The 19033-nt window shown below is 41.1% G+C and overlaps 1 protein-coding gene across 1 annotated transcript in view; it reads right to left on the reverse strand.

Annotated features, from left to right (window-relative positions):
- Nucleotides 1-6415: 6415 nt before the first annotated feature.
- rundc3b (RUN domain containing 3b) overlaps nucleotides 6416-19033 on the reverse strand; it is a gene marked incomplete at its 5' end in the record, with an annotated part of 32229 nt that continues 19611 nt past the window's right edge. Inside the window, 4 exons of the mRNA XM_080426466.1 lie at nucleotides 6416-6624; nucleotides 8712-8827; nucleotides 10524-10673; nucleotides 15701-15858. Of these exons, the coding sequence (XP_080282592.1) occupies nucleotides 6479-6624; nucleotides 8712-8827; nucleotides 10524-10673; nucleotides 15701-15858 (570 nt within the window). The 3' untranslated portion in view covers nucleotides 6416-6478. The remainder of the gene's footprint in view (nucleotides 6625-8711; nucleotides 8828-10523; nucleotides 10674-15700; nucleotides 15859-19033) is intronic.

Raw genomic sequence — 19033 nt, forward strand, 5'->3', positions numbered from 1 at the left:
GACACCTACTGGCTGACAATTAGTACTGCCTGGAACTCACACGCCCAATATCTGCCCTGGCCAAGCTGGGGTTTCTGCTAGGAAGAAGAGTGGTAGAAGTTTTGCTCTCTCTCTCTCTCTCTCTCTTACACAGGAGACACTGGGTAGGACGTGGAACTTACGGATTGCAGCTTTAAGTCAGTGGTTCTCAACCTGTGGACCGTGAGGATGTTGGCAAGTGGGCCCCCCCAAATAATTGGCAAAAAACCCCCACTAATATGACATTAATATAAATAAATACAAAAAGAATGTAAAAAATAACATAATACTACGTTGGTTCCATTAATCCAAGCCAGAACACAATCGATTCATTGATCATTAAAATAAACATGTAAGCGGTCCACCCATCTGTTAAGCGGTCAGATGGGTGGGCCGCGAACGCTTTTGACATTTTCAACTGGGCCCTGATCCACAACAGGTTGGAGAACCACCGCTTTATTTGGTAACACTTAGCACGTCATCATAAATATACACATGGATGTCAACACTGACTGGGCTCCAGTTGATGGTTTGTCCCGTCCAGCTGCGACTTAATTAGCTTGACGTGTGCATAACTGTTAACTAATTCATTCATTGATTTAACCTATAAGGCACCTGAACAAAGTCGACAATGTCTGAATAAATGTACTCGCAAACTCCCAAACTTTGCAGGCCGCGACCCCAAAATAATCATATTTGAACTGGGGACCCCCCAAAATAATCATATTTGAACTGGGGACCCCCCAAAATAATCATATTTGAACTGGGGACCCCCCAACATTATCATACTTGAACTGGGAACCCCCTAAAATAATCATATTTGAACTGGGGACCCCCCACCCTGACAAGCATTTGGAATTGTAGGCATTACATTTAGTTTGACTCGGTTACACAGACAAACATGTTTGCCACTTTTTAACGTACTATTTGTCAATTTGGCCAATTCTGTATTAAAAAAGGTCTTAAAAGTCATTAAATTCTAAATTGTAACTTTAGAAATGTGCAGATACCCTGTATACACTTATACTGTATGTTGGTTTGTTTGCTGTTGAGTGAGAAAACACTTAAGCTAATCATCTGGGGGTCCCGAACCCCAGTTTGGCAACCGCTGCACTAATGCACTGTCTGCCCCATAGCAACACAGATAGGATTTCAGGAACAAGCCATTCCAGGTAACCTTATACAAAACAAAACAAGGAGCCCACGGCAGTGTGTATTAGGCCTATGGTAGGGGTCTTCAACAGGGGGTCCGGGACCCCTAGGGGGTCCTCAGAGTTACTACAGGGGGTCCGCCAAATCTTTGTGTGATATGATTTCTTTTTTAGAGCTTGTAGATCAGCTATTTTTGGCAAAGAGCTGTTTGGTGTAGAGGGAAAAAAGTGCAGACCAAGTAAACAAAAAAAGTTGAATCTGAAACACAATTTTATACATTATAAAGGGGGTCCCTGCTTCATCTCTCTCTCAGCTAGGGGGTCCTTGGCCTGAAAACGTTGAAGACCCCTGGCCTATGGTATACAGCTGCGTCACAGAACATTACACACCCACACACAACCCACAGAGAGCCTTCATGTTGGGAGCATTACCTGAGAACCAAAGAGACTGTTAGTAGCCTACTGCGTGTAATACTGTCAATATATGGAACAGTTAAACACATCAATGTAGATAAAATGCAGACGGATAAGCTGCTACATTAATGTCACAAACCATCAGCACAGATATTAAAAAAAAAAGAATAATTCATCCGATTAAATCCGGGGACGCATCTGTGTCATTTTATATTTGAGCTAAAAATAGCAGATCTACAAGCTCATAGCATAACATGCAAATCTTTGAATACATATATTTATTTGAAACAACGTTTTTTTTAATCTTTGCTTCTGGGGAGGTTCCTGGAACGACATATTTTGATGGGGACCGGTGGCCGCACTATGAGCTTGTAGATCTGCTATTTCTGAACAGCCAAAGAAATCTAAAATGACACAGATGCGTTCCCGGACTGAATGGGTGAAAGAGAGCTTGTGTGGGGATAGACCTACACACAGCCCTATATGTACTTTAGACTCACAGCATGAACTACCTGTGTGTTTCAATGGACATAAATAAGCTTTTACATTTCACATGAACATAATAAAACATAATATATACAAATTCAATTCAGTTCTATATTCTGCACTTCTGTACCAAAAATACTTCTGGTGTGACGTAAACAATTATCTGTATCCTTAAGCCTGAGTCATACTTCATCGTGTGATGGTGCCGTGCATCGGACATACAGCCTGTTTACAAGCTCACAATGCGGTGCAGACAGGGACGTGCACAGATAGACTCTAGGTGGTGCGAGAGCACCTGCCCTTTGCCCTCTTGACCAGAAGTGCCCTTTTGATTTTCTTTCTTATTTTTTTCCAGTTTACAGTATGTAGCCCATGGTGACATCGATCAATTCTGGATTAAAAGCTTCTAATATATTAACAATTCCCCAAAATGTGCATTGCAATTTTCTTCTATAAATCTCACACTACTAGGGCAGCCGGCGGTTCCGCGCGCCGCGCAAGGTGCCCTTTTTTTTTACTTGAGCACCTGCCCCTCAAAATGTCTTTGCACGCCACTGGGTGCAGACACAGTGTGTTGCAGTGTTGATTTCGTCGACTAAAACTATGACGAAAAATGTTCGCCGACTACCTTTTTTCACTGACGAAAACTAAATTAAAACTAAATTAAAACTAAGCTACGACGACTAAAACTAAGACTAAATATATATGACAATTTCGTCAACAAATAAAAACTAGACTAAAATGTTAGGGATGGACGAGTGGAGACGAGATCCAGTAGAACTAAAACATTTTATGTTTGGTTGCGCTCGGGTGTCGCGCTCTGAAAATAGCCGATCTACAAGCTCACAACGCGTCGCGATGCGACGCGTTGTGAGCTTGTAGATCGGCTATTTTCAGCATGCAACCAAGTGTAAAATCTGCCATTACGACACCGTCAAGGCACCGCCAAAACACAATTTAGTCGACTATAATCTTATGTCGACGAAACTACACAAAAACTAAACCATTTCAGATGACTAAAATATGACTAAAACTTTACTTTATTCAAAAGACCATGACTAAAACTAAATCAAAATGTGCAGTCAAAATCAACACTGGTGCGTTGTGAGCTTGTAAATCTGCTATTTTTGGTGCACCACACCGGTGTATGACAGGCCATTAATTAGCCATTAATCTGACTTTGTCAGCTGTTTGTCTCTGTGAGATGGTGTCATTGGGGGGAAAGAGGCTATACTCCAGCACACAATGGAAACGACACGTTAATTGCTCGAAAATCAGTTGTTGTTGTGGGCAAGCAACACTGTTGTGCGATGGAGTATGAATTATTACAGATAACAACTCTGGGACCTTGCATAAAATAAAACCTTTTATTTTTTACTTTATACTAAACATTACTGTACTGTAGGAATTATGTGGAAACTATTTCCTTAGCATCCAGATATTCAACAGTGGATATTAGTTTAGTGTTATGAATTTTGAATTTTTTCCTCCCCAAAAAGTGGGGAGGAAATTTGTCTTCTGGACTTAGACACCAAAATCTATTGTTTGTATGATTTTGATTGATATAAATGAGCCCCCTGCTGATAATGGGAGTTGATACAACAGGAAGCAATATACAGCAATGAATCACTATAAAACTGTTTTTCTTTTTTACAGAACTGCCAGACAGACTTCACACACTGTTACAACATGCTAGAGGAATAAAACAACACACAGCCCATTTACTATGCACACAATCGCACACACACTGCATTCTGTCTCGTATTAACTTATTTGAGCATTAGTCAGAGTTGACACTGTGCATTCAAACCCCACTCACACAAGACATGAAGAGGGAAAAGGAAAGAAAAACAAAATGCATGTCCAGCATACAGCATTTTGTGTGTGTGTGTGTGTGTGTGTGTGTGTGTGTGTGTGTGTGTGTGTGTGTGTGTGTGTGTGTGTGTGTGTGTGTGTGTGTGTGTGTGTGTGTGTGTGTGTGTGTGTGTGTGTGTGTGTGCGCAGTGGTGTAAAGTAACTAAGTACATTTACTCAAGTACTGCACTTCAGTTCAATTTTTCAGTTAAATTTTTACTTTACTGGAGTATTTCCAATTTTCAGTACTTTTACTTCTACTCCACTACATATGAGAGGAAAACTGTTACTGTACTGTTACTCCACTACAATTATTTGAAAACTTTAGTTACTAGTTACGTTGTAGATTTGGATTATTATTACAAAACATACATGAACCACTTCAGCCCTATATTGATTTCGGCCATTTGAAAATAGCAGATCTACAAGCTCACAATGCGTCGCAATTGTGAGCTTGTAGATCTGCTATTTTCAAAAGAGTTTTATACATTTGAAAACTTGAAATGGGACATTCTGCATAATGAGTACTTACTTTTGGTACTTTAAGAACATTTTGATGCCAATACTTTTGTACTTTCACTCAAGTAAATTTTACATTGCAGTATTGATACTTTTACTTAAGTAAAAATTGTGAGTACTTTTTCCACCACTGTGTCTGTGCGTGCCGTGCGCGTGCGTCTGCCTGTGTGTGTATAACTGTGCATTCTTCATTTGAAAAAATATATAAATAGAGGATGACACCTTACAGCTTACAACTCCAAACTATGGGCCGAATGAATCAACTAGCTTACGGTAAACTAGCTTACGCCTGAATGCTAGCTTGAGCTGCCATGGGATCAACTCGTCACAATTCTAGGAAACACCACATGCTGCGCTGTACAGCAGTATGTACACCATATATATATATCCTGCCTTTCAGCTTTCACCAGCTTCACTTTCATCACTTTCAAAGCCACTGGGCTGAACATTCAAAACTCCAAACCCTTTAAAAGTATCCCTGGCTATTAAAGGTAGGGTAAGTGATATTTTTTGGTTAAAACAAAAAGTATTTTGTTAAAAGGTTAAAATACTATATTCTGATAGTAATCATTGCTATAGAGTGTTTTTTCAGTAACAGATGTCTCCCTGTCTCTCCAGCTCTTTAATAAACAGAAAATACATTTTTCGGTAGGTGTCAAAATCTCAGCCAATCAGGAGAAAGTACCCATTTTTAAGCTTAATTTGTATAGTGTTCCAGTTCCAATTTTGTCTGCTCATTTCTTAGTGTCATCACTTCCAATTTCACTTGTTTAATCTGTATCCTGATTGAGTTCTCTGTCCTGGTTGGATAAAATTGGAAATGAAACTGAAACTGAAACGAAAATGCATTTTCTGTTTTATAAAGAGGTGGAGAGACAAGGAGACTCCTAATACTGAACAAACACTCTATAGCTTATTTTAACCAAAGCAAATCACTTACCCTACCTTTAAGCCAAATATGCCTTAATACATTATAATTGCCCTCTATAACTGAAATACACCTTAAATAATATTGTATTTATTTTAGAAACAGTTAATCTTTCACTCAGTAGAGGCAATTCCCGTCGCAAGTTGATGACGTCATTTGCCCATGTGTGGTCTAGACCTATGGAATTTATTGAATACATGTGCAAAAAAAACATATTTTAAATATTTATTTGATGCTCATATTAACCTTAGGAAGTATTAAGTTGTTGTTTTTTTCTCACATGCATCAACTTGCGACGGGCATTGCAACTATTGAGTGAATATTTAAGGTGTTTTTAAGTTTACATTTTAGTTATAGAGCGCAATACACTCTATGCACAGCAGCCATATTGTGTAGACATTCACAGGTGTTACCAATGATACTAATGAAGGCTCTGTTCCATTCTGGTCAAACAGAGTCAGGGTGCTGATATTGTGTCATGTTGACTAACTGGAAACATTCTGCTACACCAGTGGGTCTAAAATTTGGGTCCAGGGACCCTCATGGTTCCTTAAGGGGCTTCCAAATGGCCCCTTACGGATGTGTAACTCTGAGAGTGTACAAATGGAACCAAATGGACCCGTAAGGGTCCATTTGGTCCCATTTGTACACTCTAAAGGTCCTTACACACCGGCGAATGTGGCGAATATACGCAAAATTCGGACTCGTTCCGAATAATTAAAAGACGCTTTTTCGCTTCGCTTTTCCGCTTTTTCGCGCCATGTACGCTTGCATTGACTTTATAAGGTTTTTAAAAAAAGCGTATTATTCGCACGAAAAAATCGCCCCGGTGTGTAAGGACCTTTAGAGTTATGGGGGTCGTGGAAATCGAAAAATCTGAGAACCACTGTGCTACACAAAATGGAACAGAGCCTTCATTAGTATCATTGGTAACACCTGTGAAGGAAGTGAAAATATGGCTAGTGTGCATAGAGCCTATTATAATGTATTGAGGCATATTTGGCTTATTAGCCAGGGATCCATTTATAAGAGACAGTGATGCCACGGTTATCTGTTTGCAAACAGTTGCTGGACAGTCTTGGACCTAGCATGGTGGTGGTGTGTTGTCCTAGGAGGGGCTGAGGCCGGGACTGATCATCTCCGTGGTGGGACTGGCCAGACACTCGCTGGACTTGAGGCTGGCCAGGGACTTGTAGCTGGCGACCGACGTCAGAGAGCCACACAGTCCTCTGAGAGACGGAGTCTCCTCCTTACCTAGAGATGACAGGATGGACATGAAAAATTAATGCTGAGAAGTACTCATGTCTCCTCTCGTTCTGTTTCACTGGCCTTTGGTGCTGTTTCTTTGTTGAGAGTGGTGTTAGGAAAGCTGAGAGGGAGACGGTGAAGGAGAGACGGACGGTAAGAAAGCTGAGAGGGAGAGAGTGAAGGAGAGACGGACGGTAGGAAAGCTGAGATGGAGGAAGTGAAGGAGAGACGGACGGTAGGAAAGCTGAGATGGAGGAAGTGAAGGAGAGACGGACGGTAAGAAAGCTGAGAGGGAGACAGTGAAGGAGAGACAGACGGTAAGAAAGCTGAGAGGGAGACAGAGAAGGAGAGACGGACGGTAGGAAAGCTGAGAGGGAGACGGTGAAGGAGAGACAGACGGTAGGAAAGCTGAGAGGGAGACAGTGAAGGAGAGACAGACGGTAAGAAAGCTGAGGGGGAGACAGTGAAGGAGAGACAGACAGTAAGAAAGCTGAGGGGGAGACAGTGAAGGAGAGACAGACGGTAAGAAAGCTGAGGGGGAGACAGTGAAGGAGAGACGGACGGTAGGAAAGCTGAGGGGGAGACAGTGAAGGAGAGACAGACGGTAAGAAAGCTGAGGGGGACGGGGAAAGCCTCTGTGTCATTTTAGATTTCTTTGGCTATTCAAAAATAGCAGATATACAAGCTCATAGCTTGTATATCTGCTATTTTTTTGAATGACACAGATGCGTTCCCGTATTGAATGGGTTGCTGAAAAGAGAATACTGAAGAGCAACATGGTTTCATTCTGAATTCATAAAACACGTGTAACTCTCATCTATTGTGAATTTCATATTTTTTTTGCTGAGCTCCATCTGTTTGAGTTGTTGTTATATAACACAGCTCCACACATTCAGCACGTTTGGTACCAGAAGTACCGACCCCAGAGGTGTAGCTAAAACAAAAGGTCAGGGTACTGGAGCCCTGGTGTGGGTCGGTTTGTAGCGGAGAGGGCGTTAAAAAGGGTGCCATGCCGTCCTGTACCACACCCAATGGGTCCTTGGGGGGGTTCCAGGGGGTCCCCAGCAGAATTTGTTAATAAAGGTCGCAATCATTTTAACCCCTTTATCCATATTTTATACTTTGGCTATTCAAAAATAACAGATATACAAGCTCATAGCCGCGCCATGAGCTTGTATATCTGCTATTTTTGAATAGCAGACTATCCCTGGCTGACAACGTCATGTGGATGTGCATTTGTGTATTTTCTTCATTAAAGAAAATAAATGCTTTACATGTTTGAAAGTGCACTGTTATTGGCAGAAATGCTTTTAAAGAAACCCATAAAATTCCCACCACAAACTCACACGTATTATTCAGTCTTATGCTAGATGTGCTCCTGTTTCTGCTCAACATTGTAACAGGTCCTTTCATTTATAAGGTATATATTTTACCACTATAGACTATAATGTGTTTAGCATGAATGTTTAGCAAAATGTCATGATTCCCAAATCATACCCCATCAACCAAGACAGTTAATAATTGAAAATTATATTATTGAGCATTGGAACACACATTTTTTTTGAATTTTTTTGAAATGTCCATAATGATTTCACGTAGGCCTACTATATTCACATATAGAATCTCAGTTTATCAGTTTTTAGAACATCTTATGGGGACAGAGCATAGAGTTAAAATATAATATAATAATACAATATAATATAAGGGACAGACAGAGGCCTCTATGTCTCGTGCGTCAGACTGCAGATGGACTCTTCAGATATCTCCCCAAATCTGAGTGCTTTGCTGGGATAGAGAAAGGTCGATAACAAAGTAGATTTTCTCCTAATTTGTGTCTCTAAAAAAAGCCATTTTAGTATGAAAATCTTGTACATATTTTGTGTCTTGTGACGATCGGGTCCAATATTTAGTTCAGTGACCATGGAGCTAAGGAATGGTTCAGAAGCTGTGTTCACGTTCACTCTCCCATTGGAATCAATAGACTTCAACCTGTTTCCTGTCTCCTAAAAAGGCGTTCACCTACGTCACACCAGAAACGGGAAGTAAACCGGAGATCGTGACTCTTGCTATTTGCCTCTTGGACTACAGCGTACCGTGAGGGGTCCAGTGAGCGCTAGCGGCCCTGGGGGTGTGTGATGGCTCCAGAGATGACTGAGACACAGACACACTCATATCAACTGACAGCTGCTCCAGACTCTGGAAACTCTTGCTGCACACAAAGAGAGAGAGAGAGAGAGAGAGAGAGAGAGAGAGAGAGAGAGAGAGAGAGAGAGAGAGAGAGAGAGAGAGAGAGAGAGAGAGAGAGAGAGAGGGGGGGGGGGTTAAGACACATAAGTACCTTTCACACAGCCTGTTCGAGGCAGCAATATTGCATCATCATTCCACCCCATTGTTCTGTCAGTGGTGGTAAAAGTACTCAAATGTTTTACTTAAGTTAAAGGATCAGTACTGTAGACGTACTCTGTTTCAAATAAAAGTCTGGAATTCAAAATGTACTTGAGTAAAAGTCCAAAAGTACTGGTATCAAAATGTACTTAAAGTACCAAAAGTAAAAGTGCTGAAAATGTTTGAGAATAGCAGATCTACAAGCTTACAACGCGTCGCATCGCGACACGTTGTAAGCTTGTAGATTGTCTATTTTCTTTTACGGCCATGGTATAAAATAGGGCTTAAGTGGATAATGTATGTTTTATAATGTAATAATAATAATAAGTAAGTAGTAACTAAAGTCTTCAAATAATTGTAGTGGAGTAAAAGTACAATATTTGCCTCTGAGATGTAGTGGAGTAGAAGTAAAAGTATAGACAATTAGAAATACTCCAGTAAAGTAAAAGTACCTCAAAATCGTACTTAAGTACAGTACTTGAGTAACTTAGTTACTTAACACCACTGCTGTTCTGTATAAAAGGTATGGACTCGGAATGGGTGGGGGGGGTCATTCTAGTGGACAGCAGAGGTAGTGACAGAGTGAAATGTGTATAAAAGGGTGGGACAGCGGTATAACCACTAAGGTTCATGCACCTTTCTGCCTCAAACACCCCCCCCCCCTGTATTTCTGTATTTGTTGCTCCTACAAATATGGCATTGTAATATTACGCATCATCATAATCATGCCCTCATACCACGCACACTAGTGGTGAGTGGGTCAGTCTACTATGGCAGTGGTTCTCAAACTTTTTCATGTCAAGGACCCCCAAAATGATTTGTATTTGGCCGCGGACCCCCATCTCAAAATATGTTGTTCCAGGGACCCCCAGAAGCAAAGATTTGAGCAACAAATGTTCGCTTAAAATATATATATATATTCAAAGGTTTGCACAAATTTTCACGATTTAAAAAAAATATCAGATCTACAAGCTCATAGCGCGGCACTCGGTGCCGCGCTATGAGCTTGTAGATCTGATATTTTTGAATAGCCAAAGTATAAAAGGTCATAATTACTGTGATGCTATATTAACACATTTTGCTGGGTACCCCCTGGAACCCCCTCAAGTACCCCTAGGGGTCCCCGGACCCCACTTTGAGAACCAATGTACTATGGCATGACTCATAGGGGCGAGATGTCTAGAACACCCTAAAAAAAAAACTTAATTCATACGTATTTGGCCACGGACCCCTAAATATTCAAGATTTTTCAAAACAAAAAATAGCAGATCTACAAGCTCACAATGTATCGCAATGCCAAGCATTGTGAGCAATGCATTAGGCTATGTCTGAATAGCTGAAGCGTTGGAGTTAAAGTGGATGAAACTGATTAACTGATTTTGATAGGGACCCCGGAACCCTCTCAAGGACCCCTGGGGGTCCCCGGGACCCCACTTTTTGAGAACCACTGGTCTAGAACCGTGACGTGTCATTTTTTGCCGCTGTGCGTCCCATGACCTTTGACCCCCTGGTCTACGTACTCCTCCCACTGGCGTGTTTGCTTCCTGTACAGTAGCGTATCCAAGGCAACGGCGTTGTTGGCGTCTGGGGCGCAGGGGGACGGCCACTGATTGGTCAGATGAGCCGTCAGTTCCTGTCTGGAGCGCACGTCATTGTTCTTCAAAACCGTCCTGAACACACACGCACGCACACGCACACGCACACACACACACACACACACACACACACACACACACACACACACACACACACACACACACACTAGTTTAACCCATTAAGACCTGGAACTGTGTCATTTTTTGATTTGCGCTAAAAAGCATTATTTTACACTTTGGGCTATTCAAAAATAGCAGATCTACAAGCTCATAGCGCGGCACCGAGTGCCGCGCTATGAGCTTGTAGATCTGCTATTTTTGAAAAATCGTGAAAATGTGTGCAAATCTTTGAATATATATATTTTTAAAGCGAAATGTTTTAACTCAAATCTTTGCTTCTGGGGGTCCCTGGAACTAAATATTTTGATGGGGGTCCACGGCCAAATACATATAATTTTGGGGGCCCTTGACATGAAAAAGATTGAGCACCACTGATACAGAAACATACGTTTTTCAGAATACTGTTGAGATTTAGGAGACATGTAGAATCGGCTTCAGGTCTCAATGGGTTAAAGTCTTCTTTGAATTATCATGATGTGCGTTTTTTTTTTTTATGATGGCAGTGTGTATTACAGGTGGTATGTGGTGGTAGTCTACTCCAGCGGTTCTCAACCTGAGGTCCCGGGGACCCCCAGGGGGTCCTTGAAGGGGTTCCAGGTAAATGGAACGGAGCAGTAACTCTGAATGTGTACAAAATGTGTTCACTCTCTGAGTTCAATTAGTGTATTGTGAGTTTTTTTAGTCCCAGAAAGGTGGGAGAAAAAAACAAACTCTAATCTTATCCCAGACTTTTTTTTATTTATTAATCTCATCAAATTAGGGTCCGTGGCCTAATGCAGTGGTTCTCAAACTGGGGTCCGGGGACCCCCATGGGTCCTTGAGGAGTTATGGGTGTGAGAGTGTATGGAACCAATGGAGGAGTTATGGGTGTTATGAGTGTGTAACTCTCAGAGTGTACAAATGGAACCATTTGTGCACTCTGAGAGTTAGGATTTAATAGTGTAGACTGGGGAGAGACCAGAGATAGAAACTTGTATCAAATGGGGGTCCTCGGCCTCATCATGCATATGGAACTGGGGGTCTTTGAAATGAAAACAAGATATGACCCAGTCATATTAAACCAGGTTGCTCTCTCCAGCGTCCCCGCACGGAACCAAATGGACCCGTGGTCCTGTACCCTTTCGCTTGCGGACTAACAAAAACGGTATGGACTCGGTGTCCAGCTGACGCTCGTTGACGCTCGTTAATGTTATAGGCATCAAAGCAATTATGCTTCTGCACTGTCAATTAGGCCAACATCTAATCTAAGATTAGTGGGACTCATTCAAATGACCACCAGTGAGTCCCGGGACAAATTTAATTGAAAACCTAACAACATCACTGTATTATAGTAGATGTATTAGATATGTATTAGATATTATATTGATATTATAGCTATTTTATTTGATTAGATATGTGATGTTGTTACCTGACAATTAGTTGACTTTTGGTGAAAAGATACCTTATATATCGGTATCGGAAATTAAGAGTTGGACAATATCGGAATATCGGATTTTGGCAAAAAAGTCAATATCGAACATCCCTAACAATAAGTTTATTATTAAAAAAATTGAAGCACCTACTAAAAGTCACCTTTAGACTGGCCATTTTACATGTCTATTTGTATTAGGACTATAGAAGTGTTCATTTTCTGAAGTCTGAACCATTAAGATCAGTTACTTGAAAAGTGTGCCCTCAGGTTTTGCACTAAAGCAATTTGAAAAAATGACTATTGGCACATGATTCATATAGTAGTAGTTTCTGTTTATGACTATGAAATGGGTCTGAATGATCTTGATTGAAACGTTTTTAATACAAATCGTTCCAATGGCATCTAAATGTACACATGTGGTTGTAAGTAGTATATGCTTATCAGTGTTGCGAGGATGAGGGGGTACCTGGAAAAAAAAAACTCCCCTCCAAGGGGTACCTGGGCCAAAAAAGTTTGAGAACCCCTGGGCTAAAGGACCAGCCAATGAGGAAAGAGTGCCGCCAAAGTCACGACTAGCGAGTGTAGATGTAGACCAGGTTGCAACCTGGTAAAAAAATAAAAAAGTTGAGAATAACTGCTCTACTCTACACCTCCATGTGGTGGCAGTCTACTCTACACCCTCCCCACAACAACAGTGACAAGGACAGTAATAACACACATGGGGGAGGTGACAGTGACTACACTGGGGAGGAGACAGGAAATAACCCATGTCTCTGAGGACCCGGTCATGATGAGCACAATAATAACTGTGTGTTGTTTCTAGGTGTTGTGCTGGCTATTACTAAGCATGGCATACAGTATTTGCCACAGTAACATGCAATTGCATTGTCTTTGTGATTGTTCGACCTCACTGGAACATCTGGGATAGTGTGGAGATATTTCTCCACTCTCCACATATTTATGTATTCATTTTTCTACCTGTACGTTTTTCTACATATCTTTCTATTATGACCATTTCTAATGCGATTTGGGCATTATTAAAAAATCTTTTTAAGCTGTGGTACCTTGCAAAGACAGTAGGGCTAGAGTATATATTGACCCTGACTAACCATATCTATTCCTTCTATTTATTGGACAACCTGGATGGTGTGTCTGTCTATACAGACTGTTTAAGGTGCCTCATCTACGTGCTCTAAATAAGAGACACGTCTGGTTTTGTGTCTATTAACCCATTGAGACCTGAAGCCGATTCTACATGTCTCCTAAATCCCAACAGTTTTCTGAAAAACGTATGTTTCTATATGAGTGGTGCTCAATCTTTTTCATGTCAAGGTCCCCCAAAATTATATGTATTTTGGCCGCGGACCCCCATCAAAATATTTTGTTCCAGGGACCCCCAGAAGCAAAGATTTTAGTTAAAAATGTTCGCTTTAAAAATATATATATTCAAAGATTTGCACACATTTTCACGAATTTTCAAAAATAGCAGATCTACAAGCGAGCTTGAATAGCCCAAAGTGTAAAATAATGCTTTTTAGCTCAAATCTAAAAATGGGTTGAATACAAAATAACCCCAAGGACATGTGCGTGAGTGCTGACATTTCCTCTGACTATCATAAAAGTTCAATATAAACATAAAAGCTACAAACGACACTGTGATGATGATACATGATAACTGCAGCATTGATCTGTGTCCCTGTGTTATTTAGTTGATGTCAGAATCGCTTTTTTCTTCTCTCTCTCTGTCTGTCTGTGTGTCTGTGTGTGTCTCTCTCTCTCTCTGTCTGTCTGTGTGTCTGTGTGTGTCTCTCTCTCTCTCTGTCTGTCTGTGTGTGCGTCTCTCTCTCTCTCTCTCTGTCTGTCTGTGTGTGCGTGTGTGTGCGTCTCTCTCTCTCTGTCTGTCTGTGTGTGCATCTCTCTCTCTCTGTCTGTCTGTGTGTGCGTCTCTCTCTCTCTCTGTCTGTCTGTGTGTGCGTCTCTCTCTCTCTGTCTGTCTGTGTGTGCGTCTCTCTCTCTCTCTCTGTCTGTCTGTGTGTGTGTGTGTGTGTGTGTGTGTGTGTGTGTGTGTGTGTGTGTGTGCGTCTCTCTCTCTCTCTGTCTGTCTGTGTGTGCGTCTCTCTCTCTCTCTCTCTCTCTCTCTCTCTCTGTCTGTCTGTGTGTGCGTCTCTCTCTCTCTCTCTGTCTGTCTGTGTGTGTGCGTCTCTCTCTCTCTGTCTGTCTGTGTGTGTGCGTCTCTCTCTCTCTCTGTCTGTCTGTGTGTGTGCGTCTCTCTCTCTCTCTGTCTGTCTGTCTGTGTGTGTGTGTGTGTGTGCGTCTCTCTCTCTCTCTGTCTGTCTGTGTGTGCGTCTCTCTCTCTCTCCTTAGCGTCAGCCTGTATTCTTCCAGGGAGATCTCCTGTCTACAAATTTTAATATTGATGGAGGGAGACAGAGGGACAGAGTGCTGTCTCAACATTAATTAAAAGATGGAAATCTTCTGAGGTGCACACGCACACACACACACACACACACACACACACACACGCGCGCACGCACGCACGCACGCACACACACCAGTGGTGGAAAAAGTGTTTTACTTAAGTAAAAGTATCAATACTGCAATGTAGTAGTATACTCTGTTACAAGTAAAAGTCTGGAATTCAAAATTTACTTGAGTAAAAGTACAAAAATATTGGTATCAAAATGTACTTAAAATACCAAAAGTATTGGTATCAAAATGTACTTAAAGTGCCAAAAGTATAAAAGTACTCAAATGTTTGAAAATATGTACAAAATATGTGTGAGCTTGTAGATCGGCTATTTTCAAATAGCCTAGGTATAAAATAGGGCTAAAATGGTTAATGTATGTTTCATAATATAATCATTTATATCTGAAAAGTAACTAAAGTGTTGTTAAATAATTGTGGTGGAGTAAAAGTACAATATTTGCCTCTGAGATGTAGTGGAGTAGAAGTAAAAGTATAGACAATTGGAAATACTCCAGTAAAGTAAAAAAACTCAAAATTGTACTTAAGTACAATACTTGAGTAAATGTAGTTAGTTACTTAACACCACTGACACGCACGCACGCACGCACGCACGCACGCACGCACACAGACATAGTGGTGGGAAAAAAAGTTCATTTCAGTGAACGAACGATTTTGTTCACGTTCTCACGGCAATGATTCGTTCAAATGATTCGTTCACGTTCTCGTTCAGTAGCGCTATTTTCTAGTGTTCAAAATTTACTCGAGTAAAAGTACAAAAGTATTGGCATCAAAATATACTTAAAAGAACCAAAAGTAAAAGTACTAACATATTTGAAAATAGCCGATCTACAAGCTCACAACGCGTCGCATCTTGTAGATCTGCTATTTTCAAATAGCCTATGTATAAAATAGGGCCAAAGTGGTTAATGTATGTTTTATAATGTGTGTAAAACACCATCACGGGAGCGTTTTTTTTTTACGTCGCTCGTGAACGTAACAGTTTCAGAAAGTGAACGAGCTCGTTCACGTTCACAGCAAATGAACTAGTTCTTTTGAACGAATCGATCATGAACGACACATCACTAAGACGTAGAGCAGACTCACAGCTGGTCCTGCAGTTCCAGGACGATGTATTGCAGCTGCTGTTTCTCCAGGGTGTGGTTGAGGTGAGCGTCCGTCACCATCTGCTGCAGGGCCTTGTTGTGAGACACGGCTTCAGACAGCTGGGCTTCCCTCAGACGCACCAGCTCCTCCAGGTAGCCCTGGTTTATACACACACACACACACACACACACACACACACACACACACACACACACACACACACGCACAATGAGGATATTGCAGGTGGGCCCCCTCGTAATTGGCAAAATACTACAATTCTAACCCAGTTTTTCGGGGAAAAAAAACTGGGTTTTTCGGAAAAATATATTTAAAAAAAATAATTCACGATAAAAAAAAAAATAGCAGATCTACAAGCTCATAGCGCGGCACTCGGTGCCGCGCTATGAGCTTGTATATCTGCTATTTTTGAATAGCCAAAGAAATCTAAAATGACACAGATGCGTTCCAGGTCTTAATGGGTTAATGAAAAATATATAATAATATAATTAGAATGATAAAACAAAAAAAGTCGTATGGTATTTTTGTCTTTAAAACCTTTTCATTGTGATACCGATAAACAGGAACTTAAAGTATACAGTTAGTTCCATTTATCCAAGCCGCCCGCTTGTGTTTGCCTCGTCTCTCAAGCCAGTCAACTATTACACCATCTATTCCACAAAAGGAACTAGTCATCGTTCATGAGAATACCTTTCAAATATATCTTTTAAATGTCCATTTCTGCTAAGCAGCAACCTAGATAATTATGCTATGACTAATTTGATTTACAGTAGGAGAGTCTGTGTCAAGAGACTGTCTGCCTCTCTGTGTGTGTGTGTGTGTGTGTGTGTGTGTGTGTGTGTGTGTGTGTGTGTGTGTGTGTGTGTGTGTGTGTGTGTGTGTGCGTGTGTGCGTGCGAGCGTATGTGTCCTTGGCAGAATGCTCTCCTACTGACACTTAACAAGCTAATTGTCCAATTAACCGCCCTGACGTCATTCAGACAAAAATATCACACAGACATAAATGACCTGCATGCATGACATTCTGCGAAAAAACAACTCTCTGTGAGTAACACACAGACACACACAGACGTATGCACGTGCACAAACTACTTCAAAAGAGGAGTGATAAACACCCACGGGCACAACACCAGAGGGAGCTCCACTGACCTCATTCCCCCCAGATTCGGCACAAACATGGGGAATTCATTCTACTATTATGCAGTGGTGTAAAGTAACTAAGTACATTTACTCAAGTATTGTTCTTAAGTACACTTTTGAGGAATTTTTACTTTACTGGAGTATTTCCCATTTTCAATACTTTTACTTCTACTGCACTACATCTCAAAGGCAAATATTGTCCTTTTACTCCACTACAATTATTTGGCAGCTTTAGTTACTTTGCAGATTTAGATTATTATTACAAAACATACATTAACCACTTCAGCCCTATATTTCAGCCATTTGAAAATAGCAGCTCACAAAAAGTTCTACAATGCGACGCAGACAAAAAGTTCTACAATGCGACGCAGAGTGAACTTGTAGATCTGCTATTTTCAAAATATTTGTATACCTTATGAACCTGTGAAATGGGACATTCTGCACAATGAGTACTTTTACTTTTGGTACTTAAAGTATATTTTGATGCCAATATTTTTGTACTTTTACTCAAGTAAATTTTGATTACCGGACTTTTACTTGTAAGGGCGCGCTCCCACCGCACTTTTATTTTACCTCTGGGGCAGAATCTGCCAATGCTTTGTCAATGCAAATGCGTGGATTCCTGGTCTTACGTATTTTTTCCAAGAATCCATGCATTTACATTGACAAAGCATTGGCAGATTCCACCCCAGAGGTAAAATAAAAGTGCGGTGGGAGCGCGCCCTAACAGAGTACTTCTACATTGCAGTATTGATACTTTTTTTTTTTTTTTTTTCCTAAATTTTTTATCCCACGATTTTGTAACCCTATTTTTTACACCCAGTGCCAATTGTCTATGTAATCCTGAGAGCCAACTGACCTTCTTATCACCTGACAGGGGAGAGTATTGATACTTTTACTTAAGTATTGATACTTTTACTTAAGTAAAACATTGGAGTACTTTTTCCACCACTGCTATTATGTCATCAAAATGTGGAATGTCCTACCAACAGCTATCATAAAGTGTGAATCCTTACAAAATCACCATAAAAGAGCACCTGTCTTTACAACTGGACAAGTCTTCTAGCTTGCCAAAAGAAATGAAATGTAAATATACTTTTACTGCCCCTAGTATTGATGATTTCTTGTATAGTATACCTTTATATGTCTTGATGAATTGAATACATAGGACCACAATGGAAACAAGCCCTCAGGATTGTGTTATCCTTTTAGCATTATTGCACAACTTTACCTCTGTACTGTTAATAAAGAATTCAATCAATCAATCAATCAAAAAAACAAACATGCACCTGTGCACATCACTCGCGGAGATGTAAAATCACACACAAACACTTGCATAGACGAACACACACACACACACACACACACACACACACACACACACACACACACACACACACACACACACACACACACACACACACACACACAGTGGTGGAAGAAGCACACCATGGCCGTAGGAGACGGGGGGGACTCGTCCCCCGCGGGCCGCGGAGCGGCCTCGCGTGGGCCGCGAACCGGTATTTGGGCCGCGAGGCCACGGGGAAAAAGAGGAGGAAAAAAAGCCTCAAATGAGGCCGGCACTAATCTAACCCTAATCCTAACCCTATAACCGAAATAAATAAACCACAAACTGGGGGAAAAACGGACCCAATCCGCCCAGAACCGCGGAAAATTTTCGCGCGCGCGCGGGGGTCCTCATGCACGCGGGCCAGTACAAATATTTCTCCCCCAACTGGGAATGGCTTCCGACGGCTCTGAAGCACACAATGTAGAAATAGTCTGCTGCAAAATGTTACAAGAGTAAAAGTGCAAAAGTATCGTCATCAATGTATATACTTACAGTACCAAACGTAAAAGTAAAAAGATTGTAATTAATGCATCACTTTAATGTTGCAGCTGCAAATGTTGCAAAAGTTGATTTATCCAAAGCAACGAGTTGAAGCTGTCAAATAATTGTAGTGGAGTAAAAAGTACAATATTTGCCTCTGAGATGGAGAATGAAGTATCAAAAAATGTATACACTACAGTATTGTAAAAGTACCTCAAAATTGTACTCAGGTACAACACATGAGTAGATGTACTGACTTGTTTACTTTCACACACACTCACACGCACGCACGCACGCACGCACGCACGCACGCACACACACACACACACACACACACACACACAC

This window comes from Gymnoscopelus braueri, assembly GCF_963280865.1.
Source record: "Gymnoscopelus braueri genome assembly, chromosome: 4".
Classification (NCBI taxonomy): domain Eukaryota; kingdom Metazoa; phylum Chordata; class Actinopteri; order Myctophiformes; family Myctophidae; genus Gymnoscopelus; species Gymnoscopelus braueri.